The sequence below is a fragment of the Monodon monoceros genome, unplaced genomic scaffold (assembly GCF_005190385.1).
Source record: "Monodon monoceros isolate NGI ecotype Baffin Bay Population unplaced genomic scaffold, NGI_Narwhal_1 Super_Scaffold_14, whole genome shotgun sequence".
NCBI classification, from domain to species: domain Eukaryota; kingdom Metazoa; phylum Chordata; class Mammalia; order Artiodactyla; family Monodontidae; genus Monodon; species Monodon monoceros.
Genome location: NW_021703770.1, coordinates 53,127,732 through 53,152,619, shown reverse-complemented (window position 1 = coordinate 53,152,619; position 24,888 = coordinate 53,127,732). Strand labels below are relative to the sequence as shown.

Genomic DNA, 24,888 nt, shown 5'->3' with positions numbered 1-24,888 from the left:
ATGTACGTTCTTTTTTGGCCTAATATACTTTATTTTTCCTTTTGCAACCATGAAATGTTCTTGCGTGCATAATTATAGAATACAACCAGTGTAACGAAAAAATAAAATAGTATAAACACTATAAGCTAATAAAACAAGTACTAAAACATGCTGAGTCATGGTATATTTGGTATATATCTTAGGCATATTTTACTGCAATAAAAAAAATTGCAGAGTAACCTGTACAGGACAGAAGACTAACATTGTGAGACAGTACATATGCTGTCTATTACAACTGCATAATGGGACCCAGGTGAAGGAAGATTCCAACATCCTGACAAAGGCACCAAAGAAATTAAAGCATCAAAAAACAAACAAACAAAGTCAGACATTAAAAGGGAGGAATTCTGCATGCCATGGTAAAGCTGCTTCTTTTTACCAAAAAAAAAAAAAGGAAAATGTCAAAATCATTTCCATATCCCTTTGAACCACAGTGTCAAATTATTCTTCTTTTAATGTATCCATTACCCATGGTATACAAGAAATCCTCCCTTGAAAATAGGAATGCACCAGAGAAAAGATATTCCAAAAGGCAAGAAAATTACATAGTGGACAAACACAATCATCCAATGTGGCATCATAATCTAAGCACACTTGTCTCAGACGAGAGCTAGGCTGCAGTGATGGTTCAAACTCTCCTTACCTAAAGGAATGTGAAAAGGCTTGCAATCTGCAAGAAGCCAGAGTAAGCATTAAAAAAGAAAGGAAGTTCTGGTAAATCTAAAACAATTAAATAACCTACTTTTAAAAAGATGTGTAAGGTTTTAACTGAAATCTGAAGGGCTACACAATCGAGTCAGCACAGAAAGAAAAGAGAGCACCTAAGAGAAGTATATATAACTGTCAAAAGGGTTTAAGAGAGCTGTGTTTATTACATTGTGTTGAAAATGATAACAGTCCAAATACAATGAGCAAGTCATTTGGTTTTTTTGGTACAAAGTATAATATCAATTAGCCAAACTTATTCAAGCAACAAAATTCTGGTTGTAAAATCTACTTTCCCCACAAACGGAAAACACAAAGTCATGCAATCTGAAGGACTGTTTTTTTTAAACACAAATCTTTCATGCCAACAGAAGCACAGACGATTTAATCCACATTTGTCATTTTCAGCGCTATTTTAATCCACAGGGTGGGTGGCGCAAGGCACGGGTGGACACAAAAGCACTGTGAAGTGGTTTTACCAAAATGGCCAGGAAAATTCTGCAGACGCACTGAAAATATAAATACAAAATAAAAAGCAACAGCTCAAAACAAGATTTGGGCCTCGGCAGGAACATAAATGGTACAAAGCAATGCACAAACGAGCATGTTGTAAGCACACCATGGGATAAAGATGTACCTCCCGGAAGTGCAGGCAGGATTCGGTGCTCCCGGACCCATCCCCATCAGACACCAGGCTCCGCCCACAACCACAGGTTTGCAAACATACTTACCCGGTGTGATCAAGAACAACTTAAAGGACAAGATTCACAACCAGAATTTTTCAACAACCTTAAATGTATTCATAAGATGATCAGTTTGAAGGCTATGCCTAAAAGAATTTAGGGAAGCATTTCGGGTCCTGGTTTGAAGGAATGCCCTCCCTCACTCAAACAGAGAGGAATCCAGCATCAGCCAGAACCAGACAGGAAACAAACGCAACCATGATAACAGATTTTAATTTGCCTCAGCTTAATTAAGCCAGGAAAAATGAGGACGTACTTTACGTCTTCCAGCTTTTTGGTGATGACTGATCCAACAGATGAAAAAGCAGCTGAAGCCTTCTGTCCAGCCTGAGATAAGGTTTCAGAGGTCTTCTTGTACCTATATTAATTTATAAAAGAACAAAGCAAAGAAAGTAAGCTAACCTTTCCACTATCCATTATTTAGAATTCAGCGACGGCCACCTCTTGAGAACTCTCAAAAAACAAATTTAGAACATCTAAAACTCTTCACAGCCACCAGGTCAGCATCATCACATCCACCAGGTCAGCATCACCACATCATATTTTACTTAACCATAATTTCAGATACAACCTTCTGCAGTGCGCTAGGACAGCCAGAAAGATAGAGGCCTATAAAGGCGGGGTCAAAGAAATCCGGGTAAGGGCTAAAAATAGTCATGGAGCCAAGATCAAAATGAGCCATAGGTTGAATGAAATTATGTCTCTTTATTTTTTCCCTTTTCCACTTAAGCTAAATAAAACAAAAATGAAATCAGATTCCTCACATGTCTTTCACAACTTTATCTCCTAAAAAGGGGCCAGAAGCAAGGTAGGACCCATGGGTACTTTTTTATTATCCAAATCAATTTTGGGGGCATAAAGATTGTTTTTTGAATTTTGCATATCTGTTGAGCTATCAAATAAGGACCAGTGTATTCTCAACGGGGTACGTAAAAGGTACAATACTTCAAATGACTTGAGTGGGATATTTGCTATAGCACAAAGGTATAATTTACCATCTCCCTCCTCCCATCTACACAGGGATTAGTGAAGGGAAAAACTAAAACAAAAATGGGAGAATATGGTACTTGCACCAAAGAGGTTAAGATCCCCACATTGTAGAAAGGAATGCTCAGGCATTTTTACTTACCCGTCAAGATCAAATACTAAAAACAAAAAAACAACCCAGTTTATGATGATACAAAGAATGGTGTCCTGCATGTTTCCCACTGCCTACTTATATGGGCAGAAAGTGGAGGTGGTCACCCTCGTGCTGTCATGTCAGGATGCAGTCAGCCTCACTGCTGCTGGTCCCCAGCTCAGCAGATGGGACTGAACAGAGAACACAGTTCGGAGACTGTCACTACAAGCCTGCTCCTCCTTGTGTCGGGAAACAAAACTGCATCATGACACTGTTGGATCAAAACCGTGTGACCAAAAAGACCAAAAGATTAAGGGGTGGTCCTCTGCCACCAGCATATATCAGAGAAGGTGACCTGAGAATCTTATGGTATGTATAGAACAGGGTAAAAAAAAAAAAAGACTGGCTCTGTACTGGGCCAGACCTGAGTTCAAATCCTGCCTCCATACTTTGAGAGGTTTGCGACCTCAAAACTTATCTGCTCCCGTTTCCTTATCTGGGGCTATCTCACTACCCACTCTACCGGGTTATTCTGAGGATTAAGCGACTCATGTATATATCTGGTAAGTCGATATATAACGTTTTTAGAGCTTAGATTTTATTTCTTCAACTCACGTATGAGGCTGGTTTTCTTTCTGTTCCCTAGAACAGTCTGAAAGACTGAAGTTAGAGAAGGGTCAGATACACTTGAGAATGGGGGGACGGGGGGTGGAACGGGCAGTGCCCTGCGCAGTACAGAGAAAAGCTGCAGAAACGTCCTCAGTGCCTTTCGATCCCGTCCCCAGACAAAAAGGGCAAAGTGTCCTTTACAGTTTCTAGAACAATGTAGAATCAAGGGAACATACGCAGACGTGGCTGTCACATCTTGCCACCCTTTGGCGATGTTCTGTTTTAGTTCCTGGAGCGAATTGATCCCGAGTTTCCGCTTGATCTCCGTTAGGTGCTTCTCTTTCGCTGCTAACACTTGAGACAGAGTCTGGATTTCTTCTTCTACCTGTGAGGAACAGGGTTGGGGTAGGTATACAGTCATTCAAAAAGTTAAGATGGTTAGCACAAAACTATACTCAAAATTCTAGTCCTTTTAAAACATTTTTGATTCATTTATCTGCCCCTTTAAAAACAACATATGATATGTTGTTACGTAAACCAGTTACATGTTGATCTCTTCTGTAAAGCTGCTTTCCTCTCTTCTCTATATTTCCATCTTGAGTCGTCCCCAGTTACCTCACAGAGCCTGAGGGCTCAAACCTCCACGCAGATAATATTCAAACTACTCTAACAGCCACTCTCCCAACTGCTGGGTCTGCATTTCCAGCTGAACACTGCTGCTTGAATGCCCATAAAAACTCACATCTGTGTATTAAGTCAAACTAATCTCCATCCCCACCAAAATACACACAACCATGCCAAATCAAAATCCAACTTTCTTGCATATTTCATATGAGTTTATACTCTGGTATAAACCGGAGCTCACACTGTCAGCCTCTGTACCTGCTAAAGTCACAAGCATAAATAAACCACACTGTCTCCCCCAGAGAGTCCTGCAGAGGTGTGGACCCTCTGATGCTGACTGACCAGCCTCAGCTTGGTGGTTAGAAATGGGCTCCCAACCCAAGGTCAGCCAACCTATCAAGTGGCCACCAGCCAGTCTCATTCAGGAACGTAGTTTAAGGGCTTCCCTGGTGGCGCGGTGGTTAAGAATCCACCTGCCAATGCAGGGGACACGGGTTCGAGCCCTGGTCTGGGAAGATCCCACATGCCGCGGAGCAACTAAGCCTGTGCACCACAACTACTGAGCCTGCGCTCTAAAGCCCACGAGCCACAACTACTGAAGCCCATGTACCTAGAGCCCGTGCTCCACAACAAGAGAAGCCACTGCAATGAGAAGCCCGCGCACCGCAACGAAGAGTAGCCCCCGCTCACCGGAACTAGAGAAAGCCTGCGCACAGCATCGAAGACCCAATGAAGCCAAAAATAAATAAATAAATAAAATTTTATATATATATATATATATATATATATATATATATATATATATATAAAAGAATGTAGTTTGAGAAACTATGATCACACTGAGAGTAGAAGCTTGGATAAAGAAGCCCTGAAGTACAGGTGGGGCTCAGTGAGATTCTGAGATGTTTCAGAAGCTTAAATATACTTGAGGAGGCCAAAACCATAAACAGAAGCTATGAAGAAAAAAAAAAAAAAAAGACTTACAGAGTACAGGAAAATAGAGGAAAAGGGCAGACCCACAGAGAGAAACGGACACCTGGTGGAAAAAACTTTTGTCCCAGGAAGTTGAAAAACTGGGTCCCTAAAGTACAGTTGGCCTTCTGTATCCACGGGTTCCACATCCACAGACGCAACTAACTGCAGACTGAAAATATTCGGAAAAAAAAAGTTCCAAAAAAAAAACACCTGAACTTGCCACGTGCCGGCAGCTATCTACATAGCATTTACATCGTACTTACACAGCATTTACATTGCCTTAGGTATTATAAGTAATCGAGAGATGATTTAAAGCGTATGGAAGGATGTGCATAGGTTTTATGCAAATACTACACCATTTTATAAAAGGGACTTGAGCATCTGTGGATTTTGATATCCACAGGGGTCCTGGGATGAACCCCCTTCAGACACCGAGGGACGACCATACAGTCATTAATATTCAAGACCCTTAGAAGAATGCTTCTCTTGGCTTGTGGCAAAGCCATATTCTTAGTCTTGACCTACACAACACTTCTATGAGCTCAAAGACAACATGGCCTGTAAAAACAACAGAGTATTGTTAAGCGAACTGACAGTACTCAACAAAAGGAAAGAAGGATAAATCAAATGTGATGTGGCTGCAGCTGCCAAAGGAAAAAAAAAAAAAAAAAAAGAATAACATACTCTCAGATGGCCTTAATTAGAATACAGGCCCATAACAAAAATAATCCTCTGTGCTTATGAGACAGGACCACACATACTGTACCCTTTTGGGAAGTCACAGTTTGAGAAGTATATTGACAAAGTGGAATACGAGAAGAAAAGGGCAACAGTGATGAATAAGGTTCAAAATCAAGTGAATTAAATGACTTGCCCTAAGTCACCAAACTAATAATGTAGGAACCAGAATTTTAACTCAGGTTTTCTGAGTCCACTTCTCAGTTTACTGGCTAATTCTCATTGCACATTGTTAGCTTTCTAATATTTCTCTTTACCTGAACTCCAAATTTCAGATACTTCAAAGACTAGACTTAAAGGTTAAGTTTTCTACCCCTTGACCCATCCCTGAGGTATTCACTTGCCCTAATGAAAGTTAGAAAGAAAGACCACTGTAAATCTTTCTGACCAATACATGACCCAGTACGTTCCCTGCTTTTGTTGTTGACTGTGCTGCTAACATACCTACCTAGCTCAAGCTCAGAATACCGTAGCAACAATTCCTTAATTATGGAATAATGAGTGGAAAAGTTACCACAAAGCTATGGTAATTAAGATTGTGTTGTAGAACTAAGAGTCCAGAAATAAACCTGCACATTTATGGTCAACTGATTTTCAACAAAGGTACTACGATAAGTCAGTGGAAAAGAGTATTTTTTTTTTCCACAAATGGTGCTGGGACAACTGAATTTCCATATGCAAAAGAATGAGGTTGGATCCCTAAGTCAGACCATATATAAAAATTAAGATAGATCAGAAATCTAAATGAAAAAGCTAAACAATAAAACTCTTAGAAGAAAACACAGAGGTAAATCTTAATAACCTTGGATTAGGCAGCATCTCTTAGATATGATACCTCAAGCACAAGCAACCAAAGAAAAAATAGATAAATTGACATCCTCAAAATTTAAAACTGATGTGTTTCAAAGGACAGCATCATGAAAGTAAAAACACAACTAAAAGAATGGGGAAAATACTTGCAAATTATATATTTGATAAGGGTCTAGTATGCAAAATACATAAAGAGCACTTACAACTCAATAACAGAAAGGCAAATAATCCAATTAAAATGGACAATGGATTTAAATAGACATTCTGCCAAAGAAGATATATAAATGACCAATAATCATATGAAAAGATGGCCAATACCATTCATTAGTAATTAGAGAAGTGCAAATGAGATACTACTTCACCCCCACTAGGATGGCTGTAATCAAAAAGACAAACAATAACAAGTGCTGACAAGGATGTAGAGAAATTGGAACCCTCATACATTGCTGGTGGGAATGTAAAATTGTGCAGTTTGGCAGCAAAACAGTTCAATAGTTCCTCAAAAAGTTAAACAGGGAGTTACCATATGACCCAGAAATTCCATTCTTAGGTATATAACAAGAGAACTGAAAACATACATTCAAACAAAAACCTGTACATGAATGTTCACAGTAGCATGATTCATAATAGCCAAAAAGTAGAAACAATCTAAATATCCAACAACTGATGAATGAATGAACAAAATGTGGTATATACCTATACAACAGGATATTATTCAGCCATAAAAAGGAATGAAGCACTGATATGATTGCAACATGGATCAACCTTGGAAACATTATACTAAGTGAAAGAAGCCTGTCACAAAAGACCACATGTTGTTTGATTCCATTTATAGGAAATGCCCAGAATAGACAAATCTATAGAAATAGAAAGTAGATTAGTGGTTACCAGAGACTGGGGAGAGGGAAGATTGGGAATGAACGCTAACGGGAACAGGGTTCCTTTCTGGGGTGATGAAAATGCTCTGGAATTAGGTAGTAGTGATAGTTGTATAACCTTGTGAATATATATAAATCAAGGAACTGTACACTTTAAAAGGATGAATTTGATGGTACGTAAATTATATCTCAAAAAGGAGTAAAAAAAACTAATGTTTTTTATCTCCATTTTATTAAATTTCTACAACTGTTTCAAGCAGTGACTCTAACGTAAAAAAACTGAACCTTACCATTTTCTTTAAATGTAAATAATTTTATTATATCTTATTATCATTATTATGATATCATGGTTATTATGATAATACTGTGATATCACAATGTCATATATGATATGAGGTAAAGTAATAGTATATCTGCCATATCTCATAGAGTTTTCAGAAAAATTGAATAAACTTCTGATAAAACGTGAATACTATACAAATAAAAGGATAAATGCACATGCATCAGAGTTCATGAAGACCTGGACACAAGACTCAGTGCTGCAGTGCATTACCTTATGACCTTAATCTCCATAATCTTGGATTAGGCAATGGTTTCTGACACGTGACAACTAAAGCCCAAATCACCAAAGGAAAAACAGATAAATTCAACTTCATCAAAATTAGAAACTTCTGTGTGTCAAAGGGTGAAAAGAAAGTGAAAAGGAAAACACACAGAATGGGGGAAAACGTTTACATATCATATGTCTGATAACTTCATTTGTTAAATAACATTACATAATCTATTGGGAGATTTAGACCTATATTAAGTGCTATTACTGTTAAGTTAATATTACTGATAATGACATAATTATACTGAGAGCAGGCAAGGATTTGGAAAAACTACCCTCTCACATACTATGAGAAATCTTCTGGATAGCATTTTGGCCTTGTTGGTGTACACGGGAATGACTCTGTGACCTTAAAACCCAGTAGACCCAGGGATTCTACTTCTAGGAATTTATTCTAAAGAACTAATTAAAGAGGTGCCTAAAGGATTATATGTAAGTACTTCCATCAAAATACTGTTCATAATAGCAAAAAAGGGAAACAACTAAATGTTTATAAATAATATGCCCATTAACTAAAAATGAGCTTAAAGCAATTAAAAAATGGACTATGCAACAATTTAAAATGATGTTTTAGAAGATTATTTACTGGCACAAATTTTTTTTTGAAATTCAGTTAAGTGAAGAAAAGTTACAGATATGTATTCTGACGCCTTCATAAAATACTGAAATATGTTATAGCAATACATAGATAGCAAAAAGTCTGGAAATCTGGAAACAGATAATCTAAATCTTTTACACTGTAGGTAATTTTAATTTTCTTTGCTTTTTTTTTTGTTTCTGCACTAAACATAAATAACTTGTGGAAAAAGTATTTTTGTTTTATCTTTTCAAAATAACAATATTAGGCATGTACCACATACTCAATATTTTTAATTCTTACTCTCCTCGTAGGGCTTATCACCAATCTGCCTTGCCCATCTTATCCCCACCTAGTTTATAAAATCTGATGTAAAAAAAGTGGACTGAACAAACAGGTAAGTGAAAAAGAAACAGGAAACTTGAACAACACTATAAACCAACTAGAGCTAAAAGACATAAATAGAACACCTCACCCCAAAACAGTAGAATACACCTTCTTCTCAAATGTACATGGAACATTCTCCAGGACAGAGCATATGTTAGGCAACAAAACAAGTCTCAATAAATTTAAAATCATACCAAATATCTTTATCAACCATAATGGAATGAAACTAGAAATCAAAAACAAAATGAAAATTGGAAAATTCATAAATGTATCAGAATTAAACAGCACACTCTTAAACCACCAATGAGTCAAAGAAGAAACCACAAAGGAAATTACAAAATACCTTGAGACAAATGAAAACAAACACACAGCATATTAAAACTTATGAGAAGTAGTAGGAGTAGTGCTCAGAGGAAAATTTATAGCTGCAAATGCCTACATTAATAAAGAGGATTTCAAATCAAGAACCTAACTCTACACCCTTACAGATCTACAAAAAGAAGTGTAAACTAAACCCAAATCTAACAAAGGAAGATAATAATAAAGATTAAATATAAGCAAAATAGAGAACAGAAAAACAATAGCAAAAAATCAATGACGTCAAAGGCTGTTCCTTGAAAAGGTCAACAAAATTGACAAACCTTTAGCTAGACTGACAGAGAAAAAAAAAAAGAGAAGATGCAAGTAGCTAAAATCAGAAGTATAAGTGGTGACACTACTACCAACCTTATAGAAATAAAAAGGATTATAAGAAAATATTATGAACAATTGTATGCCAACAAACTAGATAACCTAAATGAAATGGATGTAATCCTAGAAATTCACAAATGGTCAAAACTGACCCAAGAAGAAACAGACAATCTGAACATATCTATAACATGTAAAGCAATTGCACGAATAATCAAAAATCTTCCAACAAAGAAAAGTCCAAGACCAGAAGGCTTCACTGGTGAATTCTACCAAACAAAGAAGAAATAAGGCCAATTCTTCTCAAATTCTTCCACAAAATAGAAGAGAATGGAAAACTTCCTAACTCATTCCAAGAGGCCAGCCATTACCATGATACAAAAGCCAGACAAAGATATCACAAGAAAACTTGAAGTCAATCCCTCCCATGAATATAGGTGCAAAAATACTCAGCAAAATACTAGCAAACCAAATCCAGAAGCATATTAAAAGGATTATACACCATGACCTAGAATACATACACCTAGGATAAAGTGGGATTTATCCTAGGAATGCAAGGATGATTCAACATATGAAAATCAATCAATGTAATATACCATATTAATTGAATTAAGATGAACACATGATCATCTTAATAAGGTGCAGAAAAGCATTTGACAAAACCCAACACCCTTTCATGAAAAAAACACTGAACAAACCAGGAAGAGAAGGGAACTTCCTCAACATGAATAAGTGCATTTATAAAAAAACAAAAGCTATCACCATACTGAATGGGGAAATATTGAAAGCATTTCCCCCAAGATTAGGAACAAGACAGGGATGCCCACTGTCACCGCTGCTATTCAACGTAGCACTGAGGTTTCAGTCAGATCAATAGGGAAGAAAAATAAATAAAAGCATCTAAAATGGAAAGGAAGAGTAAAACGACCTTTAACTGCAGAAAATACAAGATATAAGATAACTGCATTATCTTATATATAGAAAATTCTTAAATAATGCACAAAAAATCTATTAGAGCTAATAAGCAAATTCAGCAAAGTTGCAGTATACAAGATTAAGATGGAAACTTCAGCTGTATATCTATACAGTAGCAATGAAAAATCTGAAAAGTAAATTAAGAAAATTCCATTTATAATCACATCAAAAAGAATAAAATACTTCAATATAAGGTTAACTAAGGAAGTATAAGATTTGTACACTGAAAACTATAAAACATTGCTAAAAGGAATTAAAGAAGATCTAAACAAATGAAAAAACACTCCACAGTCATGGAGTGTAAGATTTAATATTGTTAAGGTGGCAATACTCCCCCAAATCAATCCTCAGATTCAATAAAAGTCCTATCAAAATCCCAATGACATTTTTTGTGGGTAGAAAAGTAGATTCTAAATTCATATAGAATTGCAAGAGACCTCAAATAACAATTTTGAAAAAGAAGAAAAAGGTGAAAAAGTCACACTTCTCGATTTCAAAACTTACTACAGAGCTATAGTAATCAAAAGAGTGTGGTACACTCAGAAGGACAGACATATAGATGAATATATCAGAATTGAGAGTCCAGAAAGAAACCTTTACATCTATGTGAAATGATTTTTGACAAGAATGCCAAGAGCATTCACTGAGGATAATCTCTCAACAAATGGTGCTAACAAAACTAAAGTCACATGTGAAAGAATGAATTTGAACCCTACCACAAACCATACACAAAAATTAACTCAAAATGGATCACAGGCTTATATATAGGAGAGAAGTTTTAGAAGAAAACATAGTGTAAATCTTCATGATTTGAGTTTGGGAAATGGATTCTTAGATGTAATGCCAAAAGGACAAGCAACTAGAGAAAAAATAAACTGGACTTCATCAGACTTTAAAACCTTCGTGCATTAAAACACTATGAAGAGGGACCTCCCTGGTGGTCCAGTGGCTAAGACTCTGTGCCCCCAATGCAGGGGGCCCAGGTTTGATCCCTGGTCAAGGAATTAGATCCTACATGCTGCAACTAAGAGTTTGCATGATGCAACTAAAGATCCCGCATGCCGCAACTACGATCCAGCACAGCCAAATAAATAAGTTTTTTTTTTTAAAAGACACTATGAAGAAAGTAAAAGGACAATGTATGGAATGGGAGAAAATGTTTGCAAATTATATTTCTGATCAGGGTCTAGTATCCAGGATATAGGAAGAGCTCTTACATCTCAACAACAAAAAGGCAAATAATGTTTTAAGAACATGGCAGAGGTTTGAATAGACATTTCTCCAAAGAAGGCATATAAACGACTAATAAGCACATGAAAAGATGCTCAATATCATTCGTCATTAGTGAAATACAAATTAAAACCACAAAGAGATACCACTTTACACTCACTAAGACGGCTATAGTCAAAAAGACAGAAAATAAAAAATGTTGGCGAGGATGTACAGAAGTTGCTGATGGAGATGTGAAATGGTGTCCCTGTGAAAACAGTCTGGCAGGTCTGAAAAAAAAGTTACCCATGGAATTACCATGTGACGAGCAATTCTACTGCTGGGTATATCCCAAAGGAATTAGAAATAGGTATCCCAACAAGTAGTTTTCCACAAATATCCCTTAGCTCAGTATCTACAATAGTCAAAAGGTGGAAACCACCCAAATGTCCATCAACAGATGAAAGGATAAACAAAATACAGAAGATAAATACAATGGAATATTATTCAGCCACAAAAAAGCAGTGAAGTACCAATACAAGCTCAACAAGGATGAACCTCAAAAACATTATACTAAATGATAAAAGCCAGATACCAAAAGTCACATGATACGTGATTCCATTTAAATGAGATATTCAGAATAGGTAAATCCATAGAGAGAGAAAGCAGATTAATTGTCACCAGGGGCTAAGGAAGGGAAAACGGGATGCCAGCTTAGTGAATATGAGGTCTCGTCTGGATGTGCTAAAAATGTTTGGAGCTAGACAGAGATGATAATTGCACGGCATTGTGAATGTGCTGAATGCCACTGAACTGTACACTTTACAATGGTTGATTTTAAGAAAAAAAAAAAAGAGAGGAAGGTATGGAAAGAAGGTTCGAAGTACCTCTATCCACAACACTGCCAAGGGGAGAAAAAAGTCAGTGAAGCAGCTAAAAAGCCAAGCGCATCAGGGTTAGTGAGGTCACTTAGAAGATATTCACTAGTAGCCCTCATCCATTTCCCACTTCACACCCTACTTCTCAGATCCACTTTACCTGTACCTACCTTCCCTCATATAAAAACCAACTGATCTCACACTCCCTCATCTCCTCTCCCCCACTCAAGATCTCTAGGAGAGTAAACACATGTTGCTTTCTCTGCCCTGAAACTGAGTCTACGATATTACCATGTGCTTTAGAAAAACAAAAGACAATATAGTAAGTGCAAAACATGAAGTTCCAGAAGGATTGCGCCTTTACCTTTGCAAGTTCTCTTCTTAGCTCTTCTCTCTCCTCCTCTGATAGGGTCTCAGTGGCACTGATAGTGGCAACAACATCTTCTCCTTCCTCGGGTACTGGGTCTGTTCTCAGTAGACCTTGTTGGAGATTTCAAAAAAAAAAAAAAAAGTCTGTAAGGTATGAAAGCTAAGTAAAATTCTCCTTTGGGCTCCTCCACTGCCCCAGCCAGAATAAAGCCAATTAGGTTAGAGCCACGCCTCATTTTTCTACACCTTCAAATGATGTGGCTCTCCCAGGAACGCACCAAAAAAAAAAAAAGTCTGACCTAACCACTAAAAACCACCAAATGACACCCTACCAAAATATGAATTTAAAAAATACAGCGCCGGGCTTCCCTGGTGGCGCAGTGGTTGCGAGTCCGCCTGCCGATGCAGGGGACACGGGTTCGTGCCCCGGTCCGGGAAGATCCCACATGCCACGGAGCGGCTGGGCTCATGAGCTATGGCCGCTGAGCCTGAGCGTCCGGAGCCTGTGCTCCGCAACGGGAGAGGCCACAACAGTGAGAGGCCCGCGTACCGCAGCAAAAAAAAAAAAAAAAAAAACAGCACCCTCTCTGCTTCTGTTCATTTCTCCAGTCACAATATACTTACTGCAAAGCAGAAGAGTTAAGAGGCCAAGAATGGGATCTTCCCAAGACTTTAAATGCTTAACTAGTCAATCAGCATGACTAATAATTCATAGTAACCAAAGGAAGGAGACTGTAAATGTCTTTAGCTTCCTCTACTAATCAGATTCAACTCTTAACAGCCTCAATGAAGAACTATCTAAAGAAATTTTATTCCATTTCTTTCCCTTAGTTAGTGGAAGTAGGAGACACCTTCTTGTAGCTTTTTAAAAATATGTATCTCATCCAGATACCCTTTTAAAAATCCTAAATTATATACTCAGAGAAATGACCAACACCCACATAATATTTCTACCAAAACACTATTTATGACCAATCCTGCCATACCCATTGCCCTGGAATAGAGCCAATGTCTACTCATCCATCAGGAAGAACTCAGTATTTTCAGCGAGTAGCCAGGAAGCCACCTGCCTCTCGGCAAGTCTCCCCTCTCTTCTGCCCAACCAACCAAGTACAAGGCTAAGAGCGTGGGCAGTGAGGCCCCTGAACCTTGGGTGACAAATTTAAGAGGGCACTAAAAAACCTCAATATAAATTATTTTAATATTTTAATGTAATATTTTTTAAAAATCAAAGTTAATTCAAAGAATCCACGGTGAACAAAGTACCAAATTTTTAAATAGACAGGCTCAGTATGGTTGACTTTTCCTTTTGCCTCAGGCTCCAAAGGTGGCTTTTCATAGCACTGTTACTGATCTCGTCTTTATTTAAAATGTTAGTATGTTGTTCATCATGGATTCCTTCCATTTTAATCTTCTTAAAACACTGCATTAACATAATACTCATCTTGATTGCAGGGCTTTTCGATGCCCCCTTAAATTCTACACCTGAGGCGAGGGCTCGCTCGCCTTACCCTGGTCGCAGTCCTGCCACCCATTCCCATTACCCAGCTGTGGGAGTTCACAGTCTCCTCTGGCAACAGCTTTTTTGCACCAGGAACCAGGAAAAGGTCTCCTCCTCTTCCTGCTCTTTGCCTCTTTCTGCCAGTGAGCATTCCAGGGACCACATTGTTCCCCACCAGCCCTCACGTCCACTTCTGGGAAGAGCTGGTTTCACCACAGTGGCAATGTGGCATCCACCCAAAGCAGGATGCCAGGTGGCAGATGACAGACTTAAGAGGCAGGCAGAGAGGAAGACCGACAGAGAACAAGCACGCTGTTTGACAAGCAGCCAGCGCCATGGCAAGCCCAGGAGGAGTATACGTACGTACATTGTGTAAAAGGTACAGACACTTGCACATGATCTATTGTATATTAACTGCATAAGAGTAGTTTGATAATTACAATAACAATAATTAGTAGCATAACAGTGCCTACCTGAAAGGTGTTTACAGAATTGTTAAAGGCATAAAAGTAATACAAATAAAACAATTCAAAAACCACAAGCTAGAGTGGCAAATAGGATCTCCTTCAAGTCCTCTCATGCAAAGACAATACGTGACAGGTACAATCAGTGGATCGAAAGGCTCAATGAACAGCTGCTTCTGCGGGTCTCCTCTAAAATATCTTCAAGCAGATTGCCCAAGTACTGATAGAAATTTCATCATGTCACTCTCCAGCTTAAAATGGTTCCTTTAGTAGCTCCTTGTTGTTTTCAAAGCAACTTCGACCACGTAGTTTAGCACACAAGCCTCACTGGCCCCATTCCCTGCTATCTGGCACTGGAACCTCTTACTCCAGCTTGAGTCATATCAAACTGCGGACACGGTGCCGTGCTATGTACGGCCAGAAACCACTGAGGAGGGTCCATGTGTGCTTGCAAATGTATGCCCTATACCAGATTATTCGACAAAGGTGCGTGAGACTGAGGATGGGATACAAGCATACAGGCATCAATCGTATGAGGCAAGAGAATAAGAACCACAACAGAGTTCATTACAAACATTATTTTATTTTTAATGTTTTGCTCAGACCCTCTCAAGTTCTCCAACTAGGACAAGACCCAACAAAGCGCAAGAAAACTCAGGTGCTGGGACTTCCCTGGTGGTCCACGGTTAAGAATCTGCCTTCCAATGCAGGGGATGCAGGTTTGATCCCCGGTCAGGGAACTAAGATCCCACATGCCGCAGGGCAACCAAGCCTGCGCGCTCTAGAGCCTGCGCACCGCTACGGAGAGCCTGGGTGCCGCAACCAAGACCCGATGCAGCCAAATAAATAAATAAACAAAAAACTCAGGTGCTAAACCATGCCTTAAATAGCAAAGCTTCTTTCACACTTTTTAATAAACACTGTTTTGCAAATCTACTTATGGGGGAAGATGCAATATCTGATTACTAATAATGCTTTACGCATAACTGCCCAATTCCAGAAAGAATCTAAGAGGATTCTCATATTAATCAAGAATTTAGTTGAGCTACCAGGGAAAATAGGAATCTCAGAAAAGGGCGTTCTGGGGTTGTCCACAGTTAGCTTCGGGACCTCCATGATGACCTTGGGATTTTATACTCAGTGTAAGAAAGCTGGTAATTACACGTTCTGCTTTTTTCATATTAGCCTGTAGGTGGCAGCAAATTATCAATATTAAAATTTAAAGGCGAGGTTTGTTTTAGGATCATCGACTAGGGAAAAAATTGGAAAATTAAGGACATGAAGGAAGAACAGAAACATAGATATCGAAATCACCTGCAAAACCTAACAGTCATGACTTAGGAAAATTATTAATAACCATAGCCGCCACCACAAAGTGCATTCTATTTATATCCAAATCTGAGCTAAGTGGTCCCAATACATTACATCATTTACTTGCAACACTTCTGTGAGATAAGGATCACCATCACCATTTACAGATGAGGAAACTGCAGCTTACAGAGGTTAAGCAACTTGCCCATGTTAACATACCTGAATACATGGTGGAGTTAGGACTCTGAACCTGAATATTTTTATGTGAAAATAAAACTTCAAATCATTCATTGTACAAAGCACAAATAAAGACAAGAGTAGGGGGCTGAAGGTCAGACTTGGGAGATACCTAGAGGCAATAATAAATAAGACTCTGTAAAAAATGGTAGAGTAGATCAAAAGCAGTCTTTTAATCATTTCCAACCATATAGTTTCCTCAAACCTTGTTATGTGTTTCTAGGTATTATCCCATATCTTGTATGTTCAGTAAGAGTAGAGTATTTATTGCAGAGGTAGAATCTGGCATGCTGGAAAAAAGATATTAATTTCTCATTCATAACATGAAAGTTGGGACATGGAAATGTACATCAGTATAGATTACTGATAACTAATGAGAACCTACTGTATAGCACAGGGAACTCTACTCAGTGCTCTGTGGTGACCTAAATGGGAAGGAAATCCAAAAAAGGGGATATATGTATACATATAGCTGATTCACTTTGCTGTACAGTAGAAATCAACACAACCTTGTAAAGCAACTATATTCCAATAATTTTTTTAAAATATAGATTACTAAAAACTATAAATAATTCAAAAATTCTTATTTGATCATTAATTTTAATGTTCCTCCTCAGAGTCTGACAGAAATCTATTTTTAAAAGACAGAGAAGAGGGAGAAAATATGACATATTTATTGAGATCTAATATACCAGCCACCGTGAGGGGAGACACATTTACATATTATCTAAAAAAAAAAACAAGGGCAAGAATCTTACAACCAACACCCAATGAGCAAAGCAGTATTTGCAGTATTTACTTCCATTAGGAAACTGAGGTTATCTGAGGTTCAGTAATGTGCCCAGAGTCACAGAAATTAAAACGCAGGTCTTTCTGACTCTAAACTCTTACTCCTTCATGTACACTTTTCGTAGAGAAATTCCAAAGATCAGGGGGAACAAACAGCAGGTCAGAAGGGAAGCTGGAAGCAGAGGGCTTTTTGTTCCCTGCAAGTGTGAGAACACACGGGGTGCCTGGCTTGAAAGTCACAGATACCATTATCGAGCCCAAGTGACTGCAAATCAGTGATAATTCGTTCCATCAGGTTACTAACATTTTAGCCACTTAATTCTTCTTCTAGTTGTGCAAACAGATTGCCAGCCTGTCTTCAGCTGCATGCATGGGATCACCCTGAAGAGTTTCATCTGGGGAGGAGAGCCTGAAGCCCACGGACAGGAGAAGTGTTGGTTGCCCAGGTGGGAGACCCACTGCCAAGGGAGCGATGGGGATGAACCAGGAGAACGGTGCCCCTTCAGTCCTGAGACACAATTTTTTCTTCTACATTTTACATCTTTGAACTGGAGATCATTGTACAGCCAGCCAGCTAGGCAGTCCTTGTGGCACCGCTGTTTGTCACCTGTAGCTGGGCCTCAAAATGTGCAAAATGGGTGTCAGTGGCTTAGAAAAATCACAGACCTCTCTTCTAAGAAAGGCTGTATCACAGGCGTTTTGTGAGAACAAGATAAATAAAACAGACATGGAGTATTTCTAACTGAAAGGGAATTCAGATAAGTCAGGCGATGCACGTGAAGATGTTTCAGGAAAACTTGAACTGAGCTGACTTTAAAAAGGATGCACGGGGGCTTCCCTGGTGGCGCAGTGGTTGAGAGTCCACCTGCCGATGCAGGGGACACGGGTTCGTGCCCCGGTCCGGGAAGATCCCACATGCCGCGGAGCGGCCGGGCCCGTGAGCCATGGCCGCTGAGCCTGCGCGTCCGGAGCCTGTGCTCCGCAACGGGAGAGGTCACAACAGTGAGAGGCCCGCGTACCGCAAAAAAGAAAATAAAAAAAGTATGCAGAGGGGTGTTATGATCAATGTATGTGTCTGAATAAATCTGAAAAAATAAGCATAAAATTTTAAGTGACAATTTTACTTAAAATAAAATTTGTTTTCACTTAAAATAAGCTAATTTTAAGTGAAAACATTGTTTTTTACTTTAACTTGCAGCAATTTTTTCCCTTAATGAAACGTAAAATAATGGTACATCGTAAAATTCGTAAAATCTGTGGTGTCTTTGATGTGATGAAACATGATACTTTGGACGTCAGAGAATTCGTTAGTACTTTGAGGAAAATGAAGTTCTTAGTGTTTTGCTTCAGTGGAAACATGTCTGAGGAGTGAGAACGGTGGGGAAGAACGAGGAATAATGGGGAAAAGACTTCAGTCTTGAACAGTCTCCAGTTCCAGAAAACAAGGTCCTGAAGTCACACCCTTATCTTTTCACCTCAGGACTCATAGCGCCCAAAATAAAGCAAACGTTCATAAATATTTCACTTGAACTGACTTATTTGCTAAAGATTTGTTCCAACTAAGTTTCTCTTTTCTCCACTCTCCTCCTACCCCATGCATAGCCATCCATTTGCTACATAGTCCCAAAAATTTCAACCAGGGAAGGAAGTAAAGCTTTTTTGATACATATTTAGAACCTACAACTAAAACTAAGCCACAGTTGAGAGTTTGGTGGGTACCTCCCTGCTCAGGTGTGGTGGGTGCAGCCCCTATAGTGGAACCCTAAACAGTTCTCTCTTCCCTTCAGTTCTTCGTCTTTCACCTTTTTTTTTTTTCCAATCAAGGCCAACTATTTCCCTTCAAGACTTTCTATGATTATCAACTAAAAAAATTTTAACCATTCTCATACACTTTTAGATCTGAAAAGAATTTTGGATCATTTAAATCCAAACACTTCACTGCGTAAAGACAGGAAACACAGGGCAGAGATTTTTAAAACTAGATGGTGTTGTGGGTTGACTTGCGCCTCCCCCACCCCCCAAAAAAGATACCTTCTACTTCCAACTCCCAGGACCCGTAAATGTGTCTTTATTTGGAAACCGGGTTGTTGCAGATGTAATCAAGATGATATCATACTGGATTTAGGTGGGCTCTGATCCAGTAGCTGATGTCCTTATAAGTAAAAGGGAGTCCGAACACTGGGACCCGGAGAGAACATCATGTAAAGACCCAGAGCGCACAGAGACACAGGGAGCACGCTGTGTGACGCTGGAGGGCAGAGACTGGAGAGATGCAGCTGCCAGCCAAGGCGAGCCAAGGGTTACCAGCGGGGAGCTAGGAAGAGGCAAGGAAGGATGTCCCTGCAGGTGTCAGAGAGAGCATGGCCCCGCTGACACCCTGATTTTGGACTTCCAGGCTCCAAAACCGTAAAAATAATAAATTTCTGTTGTTTTAAGCCGCTCGGTCTGGGGCACTTTGTTATGGTAGCCCCAGGGAACTGAGCCCCAGCAAACTGAGCCCCAAACCCCGTTACCTGTTTAAAAAATAAAAAGGCAGGGGCTTCCCTGGTGGCGCAGTGGTTGAGAGTCCACCTGCCGATGCAGGGGACACGGGTTTGTGCCCCGGTCCGGGAAGATCCCACATGTCGCGGAGCGGCCGGGCCCAGGAGCCATGGCCGCTGAGCCTGCGCGTCCGGAGCCCGTGCTCCGCAACGGGAGAGACCACAAGAGTGAGAGGCCCGCGTACCGCAAATAAATAAATAAATAAATAAAAAGGCAGTAATTCCACCTAGCTCTCTTTTTATAAGAATATTTTAAAGGACCACGAAATCAAGGGTGGGCACATACTCAGTGTTCGATAAGGATTTGCTGTTTCACCTTCCTGGGTCCTACAAGTCGTCCTGGCGATTTCCTCTCTCCTCCTCCACGACGCTTGATTCACAAGGCTCACTTCCTCACTTCCCATCACTCTCCAACCCCTCCCTCAGCGTCTGCCCCTCCTCCACCCCTTCAGCTAAGGACAGTCCTCCGTCACGATCTCATGTGACATCTCTAGGCAGCGCAGACTGAACCTCACTCTGAAGTCTCCGGTCCTGATACCTCCCACTGTCCTCCCTGCGTTTTTTCCTACCTCTCTGAGATGTGCCTCCATCCCCCTCTCCCAAGGAGTCCACTTCACCCTCCACCACCAATCCCACTACCCCTGCCTTAGTCAAGGCTCTTCCCATGTTTTGCTTAGATTCCTGCCCCCAAAGCTCCTTGATGGTCTCTGTCCCCTCCAATCCATTCACTGCCCTGCCAACAGAGGGATCTTTCTAAAACATGACTCTGACCACGGCACTCCTTGCCTGCCATACATCCTTGTATGGCTGCCCACCTGCTAGTAAAGCTCACTGCTCTTGACAATCTGGAGCCCACCTATCCCATCTCCTGCTACTGTCCTCACGCCCACACCCACCCCCGTGTGCTCACTGCATCTTCCAAACTGCAGTTCCTCTGCAAACATGTTATTTGACGGGTTTATTTTTTTTAAGGAACATATTAAGAAGTAAGTTAAGATAAGCTGCCTCCCGTACTTATTTTTCCCCTCTGACTTTTTTATTATGGTAAAATATATAACATACCATTTGCCATCTTAACCATTTTTAAGCATGAAGGTCAGCGGCATTAATTACATTCACGATGTCGTACAACCACCTCCACCCTCTCTTTCCACACATCATGCTCTCCTTTCTGTCTGTGCACATGTTATTTTCTCTTCCTGAAACCCTCTCCTTATCTCCAAGTCCCATTCATTTTAATAAGCCAGTAGGAAAAGTCTCCTGCTCTTGGAGGAAATTCTCCAGACCTGGTGGCCCGGGCTGCTCTGGGCCTAATACCCCTCCGTATATTGCCTACTGTACTTAGAACACAGCCGGTTGGGCAGTATTTGACCTTAGCACTGCGCTCCGAACACGTAGCTTCGGCCCCGCACAGTATCTGGCGCAGAGTGTCTGGCACACAGGAGATACTCAGCAATACTCTCTGAATAAATGAATTGTAGGAAGGCATCCCGTGGAGTCAGAGGGAGAGATAGGAACCCCGTCTCCCATCCTGGTCTACCTTGCCCCTCTTTTTATTTTATGTATTTCATTCTCACTTCACTGCTTTCACCTAAAAACAGACGTAACCTATTTAAAACAGACGTAAAATGACACTTTTCTGAAGCAATGCAACTCTGTGTCATACATAATCTAATAGATTGTTACCATTTGGAGCAGGGCACCTATCTTCATGTTACACAGAAGGTGTGTACACAGCAAACACTCCGTGGTTGAATAGGTGGGGCGCTAATGGTCTCAGAGCAGGAAGAATGTAACATCAGCCACCTCCAAGAACATTCAGTTAGGAGGGAAGAAGGTGCCACAAGAGAAGTGTAAGGTATCGGCTATTGAAGTCTGAATGTTAACACTGTCTACCCAAGGGAGAATTTGTAAGAGGATAATCAAGGCCTAGAAGCTTCTCTGGAAAGTAAAACTGTATACACCTCTCTTACACAGTCTTCAAAGAGGCAACAATGGCTTTAAGACAAGAGGAGGAATAAGAAACTTCAGTCTCTGGGGTTGTTTTCTTTAAGCATATCCAAGAAGAAATATGCAGCCCCTTTTTTTAACCTAGAGATACCAAAAAAAAAAAAAATATATATATATATATATATAACATGTAGTTCAAAATATCTTTAGTGGTCATATCCACAAAGGTCACAAGGTAAAAATTTTTCCCCTTAAAAGTCTGTGCTTGGGGCTCCAACTTTCTGTGCCTTATTCTTTGTTTCCGGATGTAACAAAATCCAGAAGAGGGGGAGGAATACTTGGAGGTCCTCACACCAAAGTGGTTATCCTTAAGAGACCCTAAAAGCAAAGGATCCACTTAAGACGAGGCTTCCCAACTGTGACATGGTGGACATTTAGAGCAGGACAGTTCTTGGCAGGGGGTATCCTATGCAGCGTCCCATGGGGCATCCCAGGCATCCACCCACTCAGTGTCTGCAGCATCCCCTCCTGCACCCAGTGGTAGCGACCAAATCGTCTTGAAATCTCCTCCAGATGTGGCCAAATGCCCACAGGGGGGCAAAAGTGCCCCACTGACTTCAGGCAAGGGAGGCTCTGACACCTGCTATTTGACACTGATTCTTTTCAGAAGAAAGAGATCCAGGAGCACGGGCTGTGAAGCCTTGTTACTCCTTAAGGCTGTGATTTTCCCGTATTTGCTCGTGGTGAGAACAGTAAAACCTCAGGAGAGAAAAATGAGTGGAGTAATTGTCATGGAGACAGCAAGCAACAAGAAAGCTGAGGAAACTCGAGTCGCTCCACCCAGGGAGGTGACCCAGGAACCCAGGAGATGAACTCCTCATCAAAGAGGAAATTCCTGCAAGCCGGGGAGGGGAGGCAGACAGCACCGACGCAAAAGGGGGAAGACGGGCCACCGTGCTCCTGGGACTCAACTCTGAAAACAGGGCCCGACACAGCAGTCAACTTCCTGCCCAAGAAAAAAGGTCACCCTCCCCGAGCTTCACTTCCCAGGAAGAGTGGAGGAGGAAGAAAAGACAGCAAAGGGAGAACATATTCGTATTTTCAAATGTTTCATGTGCCTCTCCAGATTTTTTTTTTTTTGGATCTGCAATATATTGTAAAGATGAATAACTAATTATGGTTAATATAGAAACAATTTTAAAGTCCTAATTAACACAAGTGTGTAAGAAACATAATGAAGAACACATTCTTTGTTAATGAGGAAAGAATTTATCTCAAGGTTTTATTTCCCAACACACTTGCTGGAGTTCCGAGAGTTAGAACCAATCCCACAGCATGCAGTTTTCACCATACCAAGAATCTTTAAAATTTGTATCCAGAATCATATTGATAAAACCAGTTAACCTCTCTCCAGATATTCTTAAACTGACCCTTGAATCTCTTTCATCTTAAAAAAACAAAAAAAAAAAGAGAGAGAGGAAAAAAAATCTTTAGCCAATTATTTCAGAGCCATCTGTCCCCACAGCCCCAATCAAGTGTAAAACTGGCAAAACTGGGGCACTCCATGAAAGGGGGTGAAAGGTCAGCCATGGAGGAATTTGGGGATCCCCAACGGGGAAGTCACTCCATCCTCAAATCTCCTCTGTAGGAATAAGAAGGTTCCACATCTCTTCAATTCTCAGATTTTTATTTTGTAAACCATATATTTGCTATTTAAGACCTTGACAATCCTGAAAAACTTTCAAGAAGTGATGACTCCTTCCCTAAAAAGAAAAGAGAATGGCACAGAATAGAAATCAAGAAGGGGTATAAAAGAGAATGAAAAGGACATTTCAGTTCGAGTATTTCCCGTGTTGTTAGAGTTTCAAATACGACAGCACGAAACTAAAATGTCAGAGTTTTAAATGGCTCCTATTTCCTGAAACCACTAGAAATAACCAAAGGGGTTTTTTTAATAAACTAGGGCTGCATCTTTCTGTACGTTAGAAAATCCTTAAGAGAAAGAGTGAGTCTACATAAATAACATTTGGGAAGTTTTCCTTGTAGATGTTCACAGGATGGAAGAGAAAAATGCAGCCAAGGAAACCAGCTGTGAGGCCACTCTGCTGACCACATGGCAACATGGGAAGTTCAGGTCCAAGTGGCACATGAGGAATCAACAAACTACCCCACTTAAGACCCTTGACCAAAGGAAAGGTTAGGCCTTAAATGATTAACCTGTTGTATGATATCCGTTACCAGACAGGTGGAGATTTCCTGTGATCAAAAAACAAACAAACCAAAGGAAAAAAAAAACACACTGGTTTGAGAACTGAGGGTGAGTATGAGTCCCGACTTAGGCTAAACTTTGTGATTCGGGGACTTAACACCTCTCTTGGCCTCCATGTTCACATCTGTAAAATGAACTGCAGTGTGATTTACTCTTTGCCACTTTCATTTCATTCATTCATTCATTCACTCATTCATTCAACCAACAATACTTGTTGAACCACAGCTGTCAAGCACTGTTCCAGGTGCTGGGGGAAAAGCAGTGAACAAAAGACTGACACCCCTAATGGAGCTTTGTATTCCAGAATCTGAAATCGGTGTTTTTCAAACTATGCACTGTGAAATCCATTTAGCAGTACCAAATGAGCCTTTTTAAAAGAAGAAATGGAATAATATAACATATCAGAGTACATCACACATAGTAAGGATAAGTTCTGTTTCACAGGATTCTGCTTCAGCTATTGACATTTGTATCTATGAGAGTTGTGGATCAAGAAGTATATGGCATTTCTGAACGTGGGCTGGCTGTACCAAGAGAGTTTTAAAGTCCCTGATAAAAGACCTCTTTTTGTTCCAGGCACTGGCCCTCATCCTGTCCTTCAGTCAGATTGCTTCTGAGGAACATTCTACCCACAGATTAAATCTTGTTACCTTCTCATTTGCCCCATGATGGCATTTTGGATAAATATCAAAGAATATGTTTTTCAGATCAGTGTTCCCAGCCTTTCTGAGTATGATTCCTTTTAACATCAGTCCTTTTTGTGCACTGCTTGTTTGCTAATTAGGAAAATGCATAGTGGTCAATAGCCACGTGAGCTTTTAAATGGATTTATAATGTAGGTATCCACCCTAAGCACTCCTATCTAGAAATACAAAGGCTGCACACATACAGAAG

General features: G+C 40.0%; 1 protein-coding gene across 2 annotated transcripts in view; it reads right to left on the bottom strand.

Moving 5' to 3' along the window:
- The window catches only part of TPD52 (tumor protein D52), a 119,277-nt gene that overhangs the window by 15,128 nt on the left and 79,261 nt on the right, over window positions 1-24,888 (bottom strand). For both annotated transcript variants that reach the window (XM_029222573.1, XM_029222572.1), the window contains exons 2-4: window positions 12,929-13,044; window positions 3,453-3,601; window positions 1,744-1,845 (exon numbers count right to left, since the gene is read on the bottom strand). In XM_029222573.1, coding sequence (XP_029078406.1) covers window positions 1,744-1,845; window positions 3,453-3,601; window positions 12,929-13,044 — 367 coding nt within the window. The remainder of the gene's footprint in view (window positions 1-1,743; window positions 1,846-3,452; window positions 3,602-12,928; window positions 13,045-24,888) is intronic.